This window comes from Fulmarus glacialis, unplaced genomic scaffold (genome assembly GCF_000690835.1).
Source record: "Fulmarus glacialis isolate BGI_N327 unplaced genomic scaffold, ASM69083v1 scaffold28158, whole genome shotgun sequence".
Lineage (NCBI taxonomy): Eukaryota > Metazoa > Chordata > Aves > Procellariiformes > Procellariidae > Fulmarus > Fulmarus glacialis.
Window position 1 is genome coordinate 57883 of NW_009230730.1, and position 16715 is coordinate 74597.

At 44.7% G+C, this 16715-nt stretch overlaps 1 protein-coding gene across 1 annotated transcript in view; it reads left to right on the forward strand.

Moving 5' to 3' along the window:
- Positions 1–16213, forward strand: part of TMEFF2 (transmembrane protein with EGF-like and two follistatin-like domains 2) — a gene marked incomplete at its 5' end in the record, with an annotated part of 54972 nt that extends 38759 nt beyond the window's left edge. Inside the window, 4 exons of the mRNA XM_009584338.1 lie at positions 7956–8079; positions 9610–9768; positions 15081–15167; positions 15575–16213. Coding sequence (XP_009582633.1) covers positions 7956–8079; positions 9610–9768; positions 15081–15167; positions 15575–15671 — 467 coding nt within the window. The remainder of the gene's footprint in view (positions 1–7955; positions 8080–9609; positions 9769–15080; positions 15168–15574) is intronic.
- Between the last annotated feature and the right edge of the window lie 502 nt (positions 16214–16715).

The following is a 16715-nucleotide window of genomic DNA, read 5'->3' on the forward strand; positions in this document are numbered from 1 at the left end:
TGGATACAGCGTTCGCCCCTCTGCCTTCAGGCACGCAGCCTAATTGGAGGGAACCTCACAAATCTCTGAACTGACACCAACTTTTTTTCAACACAGAATTACAATAATAATAATGTTAACTCATCCTCTAAAGGCTCTGTCATGAGCTGCCTAAGGAGATCATAGGCAAGGAGAAAAATTACGACTTTATTCCTTTAAATGGCTGGCTTCTGAAGGGGGAGGAAGCCGCTTGCGTGGGGCCGGCGGCGTCTCTCTTAGACTGAGGGGGACCTGAGCGAAGGGAACGTCAGCGGCATGGCAAAAACAAACACTAGCTGAGTTAGCACAAAGAGGGATTTAATCTGTTCTAGGAATGGGGTTAACGCAGATTTATTCAATCCTGGCACAAAAGAGGGAAGCACAAACTGTAAAGGCCCCTTTACCCAGGGCTTTGATAAATCCACAATACGGCCCCACATCATTAGATCACATCCGATGGCAGGCCTCGAGACCGGCCCCTGCGGCGGCCGTCTCAAAGAGCTCCGTCTGTGTGGTTTATCCACAAAAGTATTGAGAGGTGACTTGGTGACGGCTAACACAGAGACAGTATGGGGAGCTGAAGACCTTTCCAGTTTACTGGACTGGAAAGCAGGAGGGTGCCGTTCACACGCGGCAGTGAACGGCTCCGTGAAGCTGCTGAAGGAAGAGGTCAGCGCGTCACCTCTTGGTGTCCTCAGATCACGTGTGGAGGCGCTTGTGCAGCATCTGCCTTAAACAGCAGCGACCGCTGCTTTTACCGACGGCCTCGAGAGGGGTCAGTGGGTGAAATGGGGGGGAGGGAAGCAGAGGAGGTCAGACAAGGTGAGACAACTGCCTGCTTTACCTCCCTGAATGAAACGGTCACCCCAGGGAGGAGTAGTGTCTAACGTGAGCACCGGAACACTGAGAAAATGCTGGTTCGGAGCAACACGTTAGCCCACATGGCTTTTTTTTCTTTTCTCTTTCAGCTTGGCTAATATTGCCGGGTCTTCCCGTTCAGACGTGTGAGCAATGGTTGCTAGCGTCTACTTGTATCACTGTGCTGTGTTGGGGTTGTGTTGCACCTTGTGTTGCAGTAGCTACCTGGTGGCACCTACTCGTGTGTGTAGGAGCCTCGGCTGCTGGGGGTCTATACAGTCTCTAGGGTAAGGCATCTGTGCCTAGCCAGTGAATACAGGTGGGCTACGGCCGCTGAAAAAACAAATGAGGGTTAAAAAAAAAAGGTTATGTTCAGTTTTCAGTAGACAAATGGTCTTTTTATGTACAGGAAAAAGATTATTTCTAGCAGTCTTTTCAAATACGGAAGATACATTCACAGATGATGTAAATAAAAGTACTTCTCAATTTCAAAAGTTCAGAGATAGCTTTAACATATATAGCATAGCCCACATATATATGCTGACAAGCTGAAAGTATTTTATTCTCCATTTGAACATCTGGGATTATTAGTGTCTTAATTCATTGGTTTCTATTATTAATTATGGGAGCAGGCTGAATAATTACGATACATTGCTGCGAAAGACAGAGCACAATATTTTTTTTCCAAGTGCACTAGGACATCTTGCCATCATCTCAAACACAAAAAGCACTAGATTATTTTTAAAAAGGAAAGTGGATGTTATCTTATTCCAGGGAACTCATTTGCATAGGGACATTTAAAATTAATAAATTACTGTGTTGAGCAAGCCTATTTTGTGCCTGAGAAAAGAAGCGAATGTAATTTAATTCACAAAGTTCCATTTCTTTTTTTCCTCTTGGTAAAGTAGCTGATATGGGGATGGTATTTTTTGTGCAGTTTATGTAGAAAGACTAGCTTGAAGTTCATACTTGGAGTGGCTGCAGGATGAATTTAGGCTGGGGCTGCAGCATAGTGGTGCCAGACGTTTTCAGCTGACATTTGGTGTCTCACTTTCCGCTACCTCTCGGGGAGAGTGGGCTGGTGAGCTCCCCCTTGAGCGGCAGCAAGCAATTCCTTCTGAATTTTCACTCCCAACGCCCACCCAAACAGTGATTTTCAGGCGAGTTGCCATTTTCTTCATTGTAAAGAGACACTCTGTATCCGTAAGATCAAGATCAAGGTTTTAAAAGAAGGGAACATACTGTGTCAAGATAATTAATAGGTCAGGTCTGAGCAGCTGTTAATGACGAGGTATGGCTGTGGTGGTGGACGGCAGCGTGGCTGCTGGCAGCTTTGTCAAGGGCAGGGTGTCGGGAGCTGTTGAGCAAAGACTCGGGAGAAATCTCTTGTCTCTCATCAGAGCCGGGTCTGAGCTGGGATTTATCAGCACATTTCTTCATTATGAGTAAGTAGGAAGCCTGCTTAAGGATTTCATCCACATAAGGTGCTGTGGGACCTCAATTCTTGTTAGATGCTATTGGAGAGGGGGAAGTACCAGGAAACCTGCTAAAGCAATTTGCACTTTCAGAGGGAGCAACGCCATTACCACCCCATTCTTCCTGACTTTGCAGAAGGACCTTCAAACCTCTGCAGATGCTGCAAACGTTGCTGGACTGAGGAAGCTCCCTCTTCCCCCAAAAGAGCAGCAGTTGCTGACTCTGTGAAGACTGCAGATGAGTAATGTAGGCTGTCCCTAGGCTCATCCACAGGATTCAGATTCCCACCCTACCGAAGCTCTTCCACAAAACTCAGGGCATCCTCTACCTTTGCTCCACAGGTTGATACACTCTGGACCTTTATTTTGATTTCAAGTAAGAATTACCACACCTAGTGTCTATCATGCAGAGCAGAAGAGCTTTGTTAAGTAAGTTCCCAATGGTATGCTCTGCAGCATATCTTTGGGAGAGCTGCCGAGGAGGTAAAAGGAGGGGGGCGGGGGGAGACACTTCCAAAAGGGGTTGAGAAGGTTAAGGACATACATTTGACCCAAGAATCCCTTTCCCCCTTCATAAATCCTCTGAAAATGTGATGTGTAAGGAGTCACTACCTCAATATCAGCGAGAGCTTTCGACTGCAAATTTGACTGACCTCAGCAGTATTAAAAGATTAAATTATTATGTAAGTCAATTCTCCTTAACCACTGTTTCCAATGAGATAGGTGTCAAAATAGCTTTCGCTGCACATCATTCACCATCCCATCCCTTACTTGATGAAATATGTGTATATATATGTATTTGCAGGACCTCCCTCGGTCCAGCGATGACTGTACACAAGGTATTAACACTGTACGTGAGCCAATATTTTTTCATATGAGCAGTTATTATTTCCATAAGCTCCAACATTACATGCTGTGCAACAGTGAAAATGCTAACGTGGATTTACAGGCTGTGGCCCTCTACTTTGCTTGCCTGAAATTGCCTAGAAAGTCTCGCTGATTCAAATGTAAAGAACGACAGAATTATCAGCCCTGCAGAACTGATTGTTAGGTGCCTGGCAGTCAAATTTTGGACATAAGAATCCTATTTTTGCCTAGATTTTTATCTAATTTCTCCAAAGTGGATTGCAGGAACTTGTGTCTGGAAGGAATTTTCTGGGCACTCCAGGCGGTACTTCATATAATCCTCATCAAGGGCACTAATGGATTTATTCGTTTGTCAGCAGAGCTACTCCACATGTTCAGTTGTGTAACAGAAGCTCCACACTAGCTCAGATGGGAGCTGGGGACCGGTGAGGGCTGCCCAGAGAAGAAGCTGGCTGCGTTGTTCTCATCACGTGCAGAGTCGGGTCCTGCAACCGGGCAGACTGTTTCAGCTTTTGAATTTCAGCCTTCACTGGGATATTTACCTGAGAATCCTAATGGTGCACATTCAGCTTCCAAAAACTTTGAAGTAAAGGCATAGCTAAAGCAGAAATTACAATAAAAAGAATACAGAATGTATTTGAAATAATTCTTCCACTGCTTCTTAACGGAGGACAGGAACAGCCATAGGTATTAAGGAATTTAGACAAGATAGCTTTAAATAATTTATTTAACATTTCAGAAGATAATCCATCAGCAAAGTCAAGATCACTGAGTGGGTGGTTAGTCACACGGGATAACTTCTCAGGATCCAATTTCTTACCCCAGCGAAATGGCTCATCGTCTCGGCATCTCCCCGCTATCCACAGAAAGGTTGGAGAGCAAGTGTTCGACTGGGAAACTCTTCTAGTAAGCAAGACGATAAGCTGCTTCAGTCTACACAAAGTAGCATCTGGCCTCCATGCATTTAAAAATAATCTGTTTTGACTAGTGTATCGTATATGATAGGCTATCATGTCATGTTCTGGCACTAACAAAAGATGTGAACAATATGAAATGTCATGTTAGGGTAAAGATAGAAAAAAATGTTGCAGAAATGCAAAAGATGCTGGCTTCATCAAAGTGATGTTTTCTATCAGAAAAATGCTTCAAGAAAAAGGTTTCTGAATACAGTTGATCTGGAGGGTGACAGTGTATTTCTTTTTAAAATAAAAAGGGGAAGCATTCTGAGAAATGTGCCAGGAATTATGTTTGTCCAGAGATAGGAGAGACTGAGCCAGTCAGTCCAATTTTCATCTTTAGGCTTTACAGCTTCTGTCTCAAATTCTAGCCATCACGAAAAGGTATAAATCTGCCTTTTTGGTGCAAATAAAACTTTCACACACAGTTGCCAATAACAATGCAGCAAGTCTAATGCGTGAAGAGAAGCTACTGAATTTAACTTTACTGCAACCTGACTATCTTTGAATTTGGTCTGTATTGTTGCTCTATGAATACCGATCTGCTGTGCTTGGAAAAAAGGGGGTAAGTTTGTATTTAAGCTTTGCTCTCTGTAGGTGTAAGGTTGGTGTGGTAGAGGGGTCCCTGGTTTGGTGATACTATAATGTGATTAGTGAGTACTGAATTTATAAATTATCCAAAATTATAATAAGGGGGGAAGTCTTAATTTATGTCTTTTAGGCTTACTTTTTTGAACTTTGTATAGTTCTTATTTGATCCATAGTTTGAACATGTTTTTTATTCCTAGCCTCTCTTTTTAGAAATGATTTATAGTTCTTGTTTCATAGTGATGTAAACCCTGTGATGCATTCGTGATAGTATCTTATCGATGGCTGGATTACTGAAAAGTGCTCAGATCCTTCAGAGCAGTCAGTTTTAACATGCAGGAATTGATAAAGCATATCTTGGTGTTTGGGTCTCTATTTTGAATCTGAAAAGATGTTTTGTGTAATGAGAAAAATAACCTGGTTTGAGGCAGGGGAATTATTTTGGGTGAATTCAAAATGTGCCGGAAGAGAAGGGGAGCTTCTTTGTCTGAAGTAAATGATGCTTTCATTGTAGCCTGTCTTTCGAACAACGAAAACAGCAGATCAAAATAAATACAAGTTTTTTCCCCCTTTCTGCCTTTATGTTCAATCCCTAACTCTTCTAGAGGAGTCATCAGTTAAAATGCGGGACTACAGATAATTTGTGTCTAAGTTTTATGGTTTCTTCCTAGCCAGATGACAAGTGTTTATCCTACGAAGTGCTAGCAAAGCTTGGGCCATCTCATTTTTGATTCAGTGAAGCATTTTCCATCATATCATTACACTTAGAGGTGTAATTACAAGTTCTGCAGGATCCTAGATTTACTTTAAAGTATGCTAGAGACCTTTTTAAAGAAAACATGGTTTCTACCCACATGATTGCAGGAGGAGGAAAAATCATTCCTCTTTTTACCAGCCCTACATCCTACACAGAATGAGAACATCTGCAAGTCTGGGAGAGGTCCTGGTCCCCCTTTCAAGTCCTAGCGATTAGTCTGTCCCGAAAGTAACAATTTCCCTCACCATCTTGAGGCGTGCCTCTAAAAAAAAAAGAAACCAGATGGTATCCTACCGTTTTAGGAACACTGCCGGCTCATCTGAGAGAGGAGGGATTCTCACGCTGGTTGGTGGTGGCACACGGACATCACAGAGATGTCTCGGTACCTGAGAAGGAAGGATTGGAGTTACACACACAAGCACACCCACCCACAGGGCAGTCTCCTGTTCTTCAGAAAGGAAGCAAACTCCCACTAATGGAAGATTTGAAGGAAACAGCATAATATTTTCCACAATAGAAAAAATGTATATTAATAAGGATCCTATAGTTCTTGCTGCAGTTTTCAGGACAGACGTACATTTGAATGTGGACCGTAGCAGAGGTCCAGCACACCCAGAAGCCATCGGGCATGGTGCACAGATGATCGCTGCATGTGTATGGAGTCCAACAAGTGCTGAGCACATCAGGATCTACCTGTGTGCACTGGGCAAGTCCATTGATAGCTTCATATGTCACACATGTTTTTTCTGTTCCAGGAAGATTTCCAGGTGGAAAAAAGGAACATACAGGAAGTCCTGGTGGGATGATAACTCTCTCTATGTATATATTTCACATGCTGGTAGCCAGTGCCTCACCTAGAGGGTGATAGGTAGCCAAAAATGTTTAGTGCCAGACCAAATGGACCTTCTACTCCCACCTCTTTCCAGTAGCAGAAATTCTTGGGCAAGCTCTCGAAGGAGGTTATGCCATGCCTATAACATGCCTCCTGTCATCCTGTCCTGCCTGTGCTGTCCCAGAGACACCTCTCAGCCCCAGGCCCAGGAACCAGCACTGCACCGTGATGCCCGCTTCTGCGCTGCGTTGTCATTACAGCCTTCACGGCAGCCTCACGCAGATATCCCGATGTAAGCAGGGAACCAGGAGACGCAGACAGGTTTGTCTTCAACACACGTGCATTTAAAAAGATGCAGTAATGGTCCATAGCGCAGAGGTCCTGAAAGGCCTAACGACGAAAGAGAAGTTAATGCTCTCTACAGGGATGTAGAGGTTGCCCTCTCATTCTCGTTTGCTGGGAGCTTGTCCTCGCCTGTTTTAACATAAGGACAATATAACCAACTTTATTAGTGCAAGTTGTCAGAGACTCTTAAAACTCTCCTTGGACAGCAGCGATAGGCAAGAAATTCATGCAAATCTGAATCTTGGATCTGCCGCATACGCTTTTCCCAAAGGTGGGATAATACCGAGGCATACCTACTGCCGGCACGACTGGCTTGGAGGCAGAACACAAATTGCAATTGTTTCGTAACACGGGGGGACTTCCTCTGAAAGATAAAAGTGCTTCAACTTATTTGTGTGCAAACTGCATTTCCTCAGACATCTATTACGAGGTTTTTTTCTTCTGTTTTTAATTAATTGTGGCTAGATGATACTATCACAGAAGAAGGATTCTTACCATTTGAGATATCATAAGTATTGGTTAAATGGAAGAATTTGCCAAAATTACCCAGATTAATTAACACCTTGGTGGCCTACAAAATTCATGTGAGTTTACTGCAAGTAACACTGCATTTCAGCCCATGATGTAAATGTTGAGCACGTACCTGTTGCAAAACTAAACAAAGCCTCCATTTTCCTGGCTACATGGAGGGAAGTATTTTCCAGGATTTGCAGTCTCGGCGACTGTTTAATGGCTGCAGAAGTGGGCACAGAAAGTCAAACTAGTTTAAAGGTACCCGTGCTGTGGGATGGGGAGGAGGCCAGCGGGCTCTGGGCATGGGCGTGCAGCACTGATGGGAAGCTTCAGCTCTGGACTCCTCCTCCTCTACTTCAGCCATAAAATTATCTTTCTGAATATGTTGTATTGAACGACCAAATGTATTGTAGTGGTATATTACATGCAAATGTCCCGAGTCTTCCTCCTAGCCTTGCCTGGGTGTGAAGAGACAGTCCGTAGAGGATAACAGAAATGATTAGGCATTTTTCATGTACTATTCTGTAATTAGTTTTTGAATAGTCAGATTATTTTTTCTGGTGTCTCATTTGCTGTAGCTTGACAGGAATTAGATGTGCAAACCCTTGCTCTTGCTTCCCATAAACAACATCTTTCACATCTTGTTCTTCTGATTTTCCTTTCTTTTATACGTTGAGTTCTTTCCATCGTTTCACCTTGACCTGCGTTGTTAGGTTAATGTTCCTTCCCTTCACCTGTCTTCACAGAGAATGCAAATAAACTGGAAGAAAGTGCAAGAGGGATCTACATCCCTTGTCCAGAGCATTACAATGGCTTCTGCATGCACGGCAAGTGTGAGCATTCCACTAACATGCTGGAACCGTCTTGCAGGTAACCCTTCTCCTACCGAGGGTGAAAGGCTACACACGTGAAAATATTGACTTACAAAAACACTTAATCTAGATAAACTATGGAAAATGATGGTAACCATGGCCCTTTATACTACAAAACCCATTAGACTTTAATTATTCAACAAAGTCCCTGTTTTATGTGGCAAAAGTGTATTGAGTTATGCGCAGTGTTAATTGATTGCAAAAACATTCAGTAACCTTCATTTATATTTAGATAGATTTAAAAAGCACTTCACAAAGTGCTCAGACAGCCCCTAGGTAGCCGCCTCAGTCTGAAGCAGAGGAGTGCCACCAGGGATACGTCCCCGCTGTGGCAGGAGTGATGCTCGTGGGGCAGCAAGCTGGGGCGAAGGTGGCTCCTTTGTGCGGGGGGTGGCTTTGGAGGAGGTCAGGGCAGGGAGGAGCAATGGTGAAAGCATGCGTTTCTGCAGCGAATGCCTCCCTGCGGAGGTGGGGATATTACTTCCGAAGTCCAACCATCGGCCTGGTGGCAAAGAAAAGGACTGTTATGCATGAAGCAGCGTTTTCCTGGGACATTGGACTGGGAGAGCAAAGCTACAGAGCAGGCTTATCCCCCAGGGCAGATCCTCAAGCCAGCTTCTCCCAGCTCCCGCAAACAGCCAGGGCACGTTTTGCTCTTTGCAGCTGCTGTGTTTTACGTTCTCCATTCAGCTGGAAAACGTCCTTTCCTCAAGCTGCTGGCTGCTGTGGGAATGCAGGGGAGGAAAAGGGTGGAAGCTCAAGGCTTAACCCGTCAGGGTTAGTGCCCCGCTAACGCTTCTGAGAGGAGCCCAAGCAATCTGGCTCGGTCTCTTATGGTTGCTGCTGCCATTGACCTGGATTCTCGGATCTTCCTGCTTGGGCTTTTCAGGGGAAAGAGGGCAAGAGCTACCATGGGAAAACCACTGCCTATTCCCCAAAATCACAGAGGGGAGATGTCAGGCTGCAGGGTGGGAACTGGTGAGCAGGCGCATTGGGGTGGGTGGTTGCAGCATCAACAGAGGGGTTTTTTATAGCAACCAGACAGAACGTAAATGATGTATCCACTTGCAGGAACATCTAATCACATTTCATATGGAGCTTGGATGATTGCTTATCACTTCCTTAGGGGTAATCTGCATAAGGAGCCACAACTAGATGGCTTTTCACCCTCCCCCACCTCCCCAAAGAAAGGGAGAAATCTAAAATATGTTGTGAAAGGAACTAAATGGATTCTCATCACGACATGCAAGTAGTTCCACCTGATGCTAGACAAATCCTTGTTCCCTGGGTACCTCCTGACACTTGCAGTGTCATTCACTCTCGCAGGCCTTGGTGATGCTGAGGACCTGAAACCTTCCCTCTGAGAGGTCTGAGGAGGCACCAGTGCTCTCTCTGGGGGGCCCATCCTGCAAAAAAATCCCACATAAGCATATGCTTAAGCCACTGATATTATTCTTTTCAGATATAATTTGTTTCGGTGTTCTTCGAAAGCAGCAGGTATAACTGGAAGAAATATTTTTCGTTTCAGATGTGATGCCGGCTATACTGGACAACACTGTGAAAAAAAGGACTACAGCGTTTTATATGTGGTTCCAGGTCCAGTTCGATTTCAGTATGTCTTAATAGCAGCTGTGATTGGAACCGTCCAGATTGCCATCATCTGTGTTGTAGTCCTCTGTATTACAAGGTCAGTATCTCTGATACTTTGCAATAGAAAAGACTTTTGTTTTTCCTACTTTGTCCACTGATTATACAGATTTCTGCAATGACACTACTGATAACAAATGCTATTTAATTCACCAACAAACAGAAGATATCATCTGGTCCAGCCAGCCAGTGCTGCTTTATTATTATAACTGAATTTTTACTTCCATCTTAATCAAACTTAGGTAGGTGCCTACAGCAAATGAAGTTTCCTGCTTTGTATTCAGATGCTTGGACAGATATTATTCATATAAATAAGGGGAATATAAATACAGCCGCTGGATCAACACTTAATAAAACTAATCATATCTCCATCTGGTTTCCTCAAGGGCCCATTCCCTTAGTCCTAATCAGACAAAGCATACAAACTTCTAAGCCTGTTTGCAATCCCATTGATTAAATGATTTCATTAGGCTTGTATACATCTTCAAAGGTACGGCACGTGTTTTAAGGTCTTCACTAGATGGTGGCACACCGAGCCATATATGGTTTATTTTTTCTTTAATGAGGAGGAAGAGTTTGTTTGAATGGAAACAACAGCCCCGGGGTGGGTGAGCACAAGAGGGGTAAATGCAATCCTCCCCCTTCTGCACCTCCTGCTCTATTTCCCCACTGAACTGTGTTACTGTCTCTGGGAGCGCTTGGGGTAAGTTCCGAACTTGAGGCATCTTCAGGCTTCTCTCAGAAATCACGAGGTTAAATTCACTCAGTTAGCAACACCGATAAATCGTTCTTTTAGAAAGAAATTTCTTTTAGAAAGACAAAAAAATAAAAGCCAGGTATCATACCTCTGTAGAAAATAAAATCTCTAATATATGTCAGTCCCTATGGTGCACTACCTGGCTGGAAGACAAGCGTAGCATTTGTTTCTAGAAAAGACACCAAAAAACAAATCCAAAAATAAGCCCTTCTCTGGCCTAAAGACGTAAAACAAAACCATCTGATGAAATGTAGCTACTTTTTTGGCCCAGCTGAGTCCATCAACTCAACGGTCAATGCCGAATGAGGCAATAGAGTATATTCTGGTGATATTCACAGAAGTAATTCAAACCACCAAAAATGTAGTGTGTAGTAAGAAAAAGAAGATGGCGTAGTAACTGATAACGGAACAAACGCTCTATCATTTTGTCGAGTGACTCTAGTTGTGTCACCTTGACGCAGTAACACAGAGTACTTTACATTGAAGAAGTCAGTGTGCTCTGAGTGATCTGGTACTGTAATGCAAATTACCCATCACACTGTTTTCATACATAGATGGTACTTTTTCCCGCACACTTTGTAACCAAGTTAATTTATGATCTTTTGACTTTTTTCTGTAATGCATGTAATTACTGCAGAGCATCCTCCATGCCAGCATAATGATTTGAGATACATTTGCAGAAGTGTACTCTTAAGTGGCCTAAGAGAAATCTGCATGACAAGACAGCGTTGTGGCAGCATGTGCATAAGGAACTGAGTTTTTGAAGTTACCTGCTTTGGAGAACCTGACTCTACTGGTTTGAACTCCACACCCTGAACTCTTGAATGTGCTAAAACCACCCTACCAGGTTCCTGGGAGAAAGAAGGGAAAGTTCACTCACTCGGAGGCCGCTGCGGCCGAATTCTTTGCCGCTCATTTCAATGCAGCTTCACCTAATTAATTTATCAGACGAGTTTGGTGCACTGTGTCCAAACCCTGCATTTGAGCCGCATAAGACTACCGTTGTAAATCTTTTAGCTATCGTGACTGTTGTTGCTCTTAGAATCATACCCGTACAGTGGTGCAAATCTACCACAGTGGTGCAAATCTGGGGTGTCCTCCATTGCTGGAAGGCTCTGAGCAGTTCCCGGGAGCTTTTAGGGCCATTGTTGCACAGACACTTTAATCTGAATAAATGAGCTGTGCCGCTGATAGGGGCGGTCTGCCCTTGCCCCCTCCCCTCGTTCCCGGGCACTTGGTCCTGCCAATACTCTTGTGCCACCATTAGCATTTGTGCAGCCACACAACGAACCCGGTCAAACAAAACTGAAGATTTGTTTTTACGCGGCTCGATTCCACGATGAGGTTGGCCACCTGGCTACTCATCGCTAGTGCCAGCAATGGGAATAATGGGCTGGGCTGGAGGAGCAGGGGACCAGAGGCCAAGAGGTACGGAGGGCAGGAGGTGGAGCAGTGAGGCAAGTCCGTACGCCCAAGGACTTTTAGCTTAGAGGTAAGGCAAAAGAGAAGCAATGATAAAAGTGAAGGAGGATGGTAAATAATATAGGTATGGCCTAGTGTCATAATGATTCTCAGCAGTTTTCTTTACAGCTTTGCATTTTTAGTGCTTCCCTAATGTTTAGTCACAGCAGCTTATTTATGTGAAGAAATAACTTGATTAAAAATGAATGCATAATGTGTTTTACCTGCTATGAATCAGATTGTGAGTAACTCAAGCTTGCGAGCAAGCTTCAATGGAGGGAGAGCAGGCAGCCTGTGCTCCGGTACCTAGTTTACATAGATATAACTGCTGTGTTCGTAAATGAATGCATCCCCTACACAGACCACTGCAAAGAACTTTTGATTAAAGAGTAAAGGACCAAGGAAAAGCTGTCACTCAATTTTAGCAGATGATTAAGTCTAAAAAGCTGCTTAAATGCCAGTGCCCTCTTAGGAAACCCAGATGCACTTCAGACACAACCTACCTGTAAAGGCAATAGCGTTGCATTTAAGCAGTCGTGGTGTCAGTACTCGGCCCTGGGGCCTTCCCAGGCTTCCATCAATTGGTAGTGTAGTGTATTATGCAATTAAAACATGGGCATTTTTGGTTAAAAGATGCTTTTTCATCATCTTAATTGGAGTAATCTCTACGTTTGAGTTGATTTCTCTTGACCTTGGACTAAGTGACCATATAGATACTGTCAGTGTTGGTTTTGGGAAAGTGCTTGTGAGATGCCCATCTCCTTGCTTCCAGCTGGAGCAGTTGGTATCCACCGTTCTCCGGGAATGCACGGCTGCATCCCCGGGATTGCTGATCATCCTGGTCATCCCCCGGCCACCTGGTACCTCCGCGTTTCCTATGAAACCAGTCCGTTTGTGCCCACTGTGGCTTCACACCCCCGGTTCCCCAACCCTGCTTCGCTTGGCCGAGCGCTGGGGCAAAGCAGGGGCTGCTCCTTCTGGTGTAAATCCTCGTCCTCTGGGACTGGGGAGGAAGCCCTGGTAGCTTGGTCAGCCCGTGTGGCTGACGGCCGCTGCAGCAGGATTTAGCAGCGCTGTCTCTCTGCGCCTCGAGGTGTCGGTGCTGTCCCCCGTGGAGCGCTGCGAGGTCCTGCTGGGCAACCTCCGGCTGAATGGGCAGGAGAGGCCGCCTGGGGACAGTCGGGGCTGGGAGGCTGTCAGCGTGCAGATGACACGCGGCTCAGTGAATCAGCCCTGTGTTTGCTAACAGCGGCGCCCTGACTCACTCAGAAAGTTTGATCGCCTTTTTAGGAACACGCAGTGAATAATGAGTTTGTCGTGAAATCGCAAACCAGCTGAAGTCTGCATTAGTTTCATAATGAAAGCTTTGCCATGACCTCCGAGAGTGCTGGAGACGCAGGCTTATTTTTCCTGGAGTAATGATAGCAGCCTACTTTGCTGCTTCCAAGAAAGGAATGAGGCAAAATATAGCGCACAGCCATACAGTTTCTCGTGAGGGGGTGGTCCCGTTGGCTTAAAAGTGAGGCAAGTCAGGACAACCTGACCCATATTTTGTTAGACACTTATATAATTGTATTTCAGCATTTTGAAATGCTTCATAAGCCCTTATGCTCTTGCTCCTGTTTAGCCTTTCAGTTGGCGTCACGAAACTATAGCATCGCCCCCATTCAACAGGGAAAAAAAAAATGGCCTTTTTGATTTTAAGGGGTCAGTAAAACTTGATTTCACTCTATTTTGCTGTTAGTTATTTGACACAGAGCTGAAGGCAAGTGATTTGAGCTTTCACTGCACTGCACTGAGAGGGTGGGCTGTCCCTGGTGCATAACCTACAGGGTTTCACAAGGTGCCACTGAAAGCCTCCCGGTAACAGAAAAACAAGTTAGCCCAATACAAAGGGATTTTTTTTACCGTGTCAGTATGGTCTGGAGTATCGCGGGGCTTTCTGTCACGCCGCTCCAAGCGGGCGTTTCAGTCTTGCTTGTGTAGCTGCCCGTGTGGAGGGCAGAAAGAGGCGCACCCAGCTAAGAACTCATACTGAGCTTCAGCTGGAGAAAGAGGACAAACACGTGGCCAAATTAGGAATAGCTTCTTCCTCCTCCTCTACAAAAAGTTATCTAGGTCACCCTGGGTAAAGGACTGGTTTTATTGCTGGTTGGTTTTCCGTAGCTCACCATTTTCCTGCTGGTACCACGAATGCAAAAAGCGCGAGCGTTTTTAGAGGGTGTTGGTCGCCCTGCTGTGGTTCCGCTTGCCCGGCAGTCTGTGCCGTAACCCCCTCGGCTTGCAGCTGCTTAGAACTTCCTGCAGCCTCCGCCTGGGGCTAAACTTCTCCATGCTTTCTGTCTAAGGGTGCCTTTGTGGGAGGAAACCAGAAACACGCTGTTATCTTTCCGTTAGGGGGAAACGCTTCGTAGCATCCCCATAGCCAACGCTGCTGCAGGTAAAAGGTTGAAACGTGCCCTTGCTGAGGAGCACTGGGAGGCCCTGGGGCAGAAGAGATTTGCTTTTGCAGCCATCCAAAGGAAAATAAGATTTTGGTTTTTCCAGTGCGATTGCTTTCCGCACTAAGCCAAGCTGGCGTGTGAGGAGCGTCGCGCGGTGCAGGCACCCGTTCAGTAAAATAGCTGCTCGCCAATGACCTGAGCATGGAGCATTTCCATGGAGACTAATAGGGATTGCGGACGCTTAGCTTCTCGGAAAGGCAGCCCCCGCATCCACTTTGTAAATACTTCACAGACCTGGGACGCTGCGCAGGTGAGCGTGAGATCGTCCTAAGTCTTCCACCTGCGCCTCACTGAAAATAATTCTGTTACTTAAAGATGAGCCGAACTGCAATCGAGAGATGCGGTGCGGTAGGAGCTGTCGCAACACAGCCGAGTCGCTGCTGCTCGCCAGGCAGGAGCAGGAATCTTAACATTTCCCATGCCATTTTTTTGTTTACAGTATGTTTTGCAGGGTTTGGGGGGTTTTTTGTGGTTCTGTTGCCATTAGCCAGCCCTTTTCATCTCATCGAAGAGGAAACGCGCTGAGGGCCAGAGGACGCCTCTCTTGCCCTCACGTGCCCTGCTGCCCACGCCGCCTCTCGAGCAGACGCGTTGTTAAGAGCCGTGTATTCTCACAACTCTCTTTTCCAGGAAATGTCCCAGGAGCAACAGAATCCACAGACAGAAGCAAAACACAGGGCACTACAGTTCAGACAACACAACAAGAGCATCGACAAGGTTAATTTAAAGAGCGCATGTTTCCACAATGGCAAAACTAACTGCAGAGAGCTTGGACTACAAAATACAGTATTATAGACAAAAGATTAAGACAAGATCTACACATGTTGCCTTGCATTTGTGGTAATCTACACCAATGAGAACATGTACTACAGCTATATTTGATTATGTATGGATATATTTGAAATAGTATACATTGTCTTGATGTTTTTCTGTAATGTAAATAAACTATTTATATCACACAATATAGTTTTTTCTTTTTCATGTATTTGTTATATATAATAAATACTCAGTGATGAGAAAAAAATTGCCTTTCTTAAATTTGCTGTATCTCATAGCTGTGTATAGTCTTGGGATATTGTATATGGACACTAACAAATCTCTTCTTTTTTTTTTTCTTTTTCCAGTTCTAGTGGCAATTTTGAGTCTACTGAACTCAGTAGTAGGGTTTTGAGTTGGTCCAAGATCAGCGACAATTATGGATGTGGGAAAGGTGAAGAATAATTTAACCTACATTGAGGAGGGATAAAATATTTCAGATCCGGAGTCAACTACATTTCATCAGCCTTCTTCTCCCATACCATCTATCTTTACTCTCCCATAGCTTAGGAAGTCTTTGCCTTCTAAATTAAATCCTAACCGAAGGGGAAATGGAAATTCTCGGTAACCGCAATGGGAGTGTCGGGGGTAATGTTTCGATTTGGGAGGGAAGTAGGTGTCTGTCAAGGTGAACCCTATGAGAACGCTTTGCAGAATCTCCAACTCTGGTCACTGGAGTGAGTGAAAATTGCTTCTTACTGTTGATTGAAAATTATTAGGTTAAAAAAGTTAATAACATAATAACAGCTGAAATGCCAGCACCATTTGTACCTCGTGAACATGCCGATATAATTTATTTTTTCAAAGAGAAGGTGAAAACCACTCAGAAGATACCTTATGAATAACTTTATGAGTGACCCTACTCCATTAAATGTAATGAACTCAAATGTTGGCTATACCTCAGGAAAATAAAGGCATGTGTTTTGTCACATCCACATGATGGACAAGATGCAAAGTTATTTCCACGGTAGCTGAAACTCTCCAAAACACATTCTTTTGAGAAGCTAATATTACTCTAGTTTGTGCTATGAATTTTGAAGATGACAGAGTGAGACTGAAGGGCAGAGTGTGGTAACTTCACTCCTGCTGGATAACACCCACTCAGCTAACTGACTACCGGCGTACTAGCCACACTAAATAACAGAATTGAAGTAAAAAACACTTGTAACCGTTTTATTGTGCTGCTCCTTTCCAAGGAGGCTTTGCCTAGGCAGAAAATACCCACGACAAGAGTTAGGTGTATTTCTCGCTGTCGTCACCACATGAGAAATGGCATTTGGGTCAGAACCAGACCCGGGGTGACCCGGGGTGATGGCTCATGAGCGTGTTTCCATTTCCTGCTTCAGCATCGGTCTGGTCACTCACAACAGTCACCACCAACCCCACCAGTGACAGTCCACCCGATCTGGCCTTCACACCCGGGTGAAGCGATACGTCTACTCTTAACAT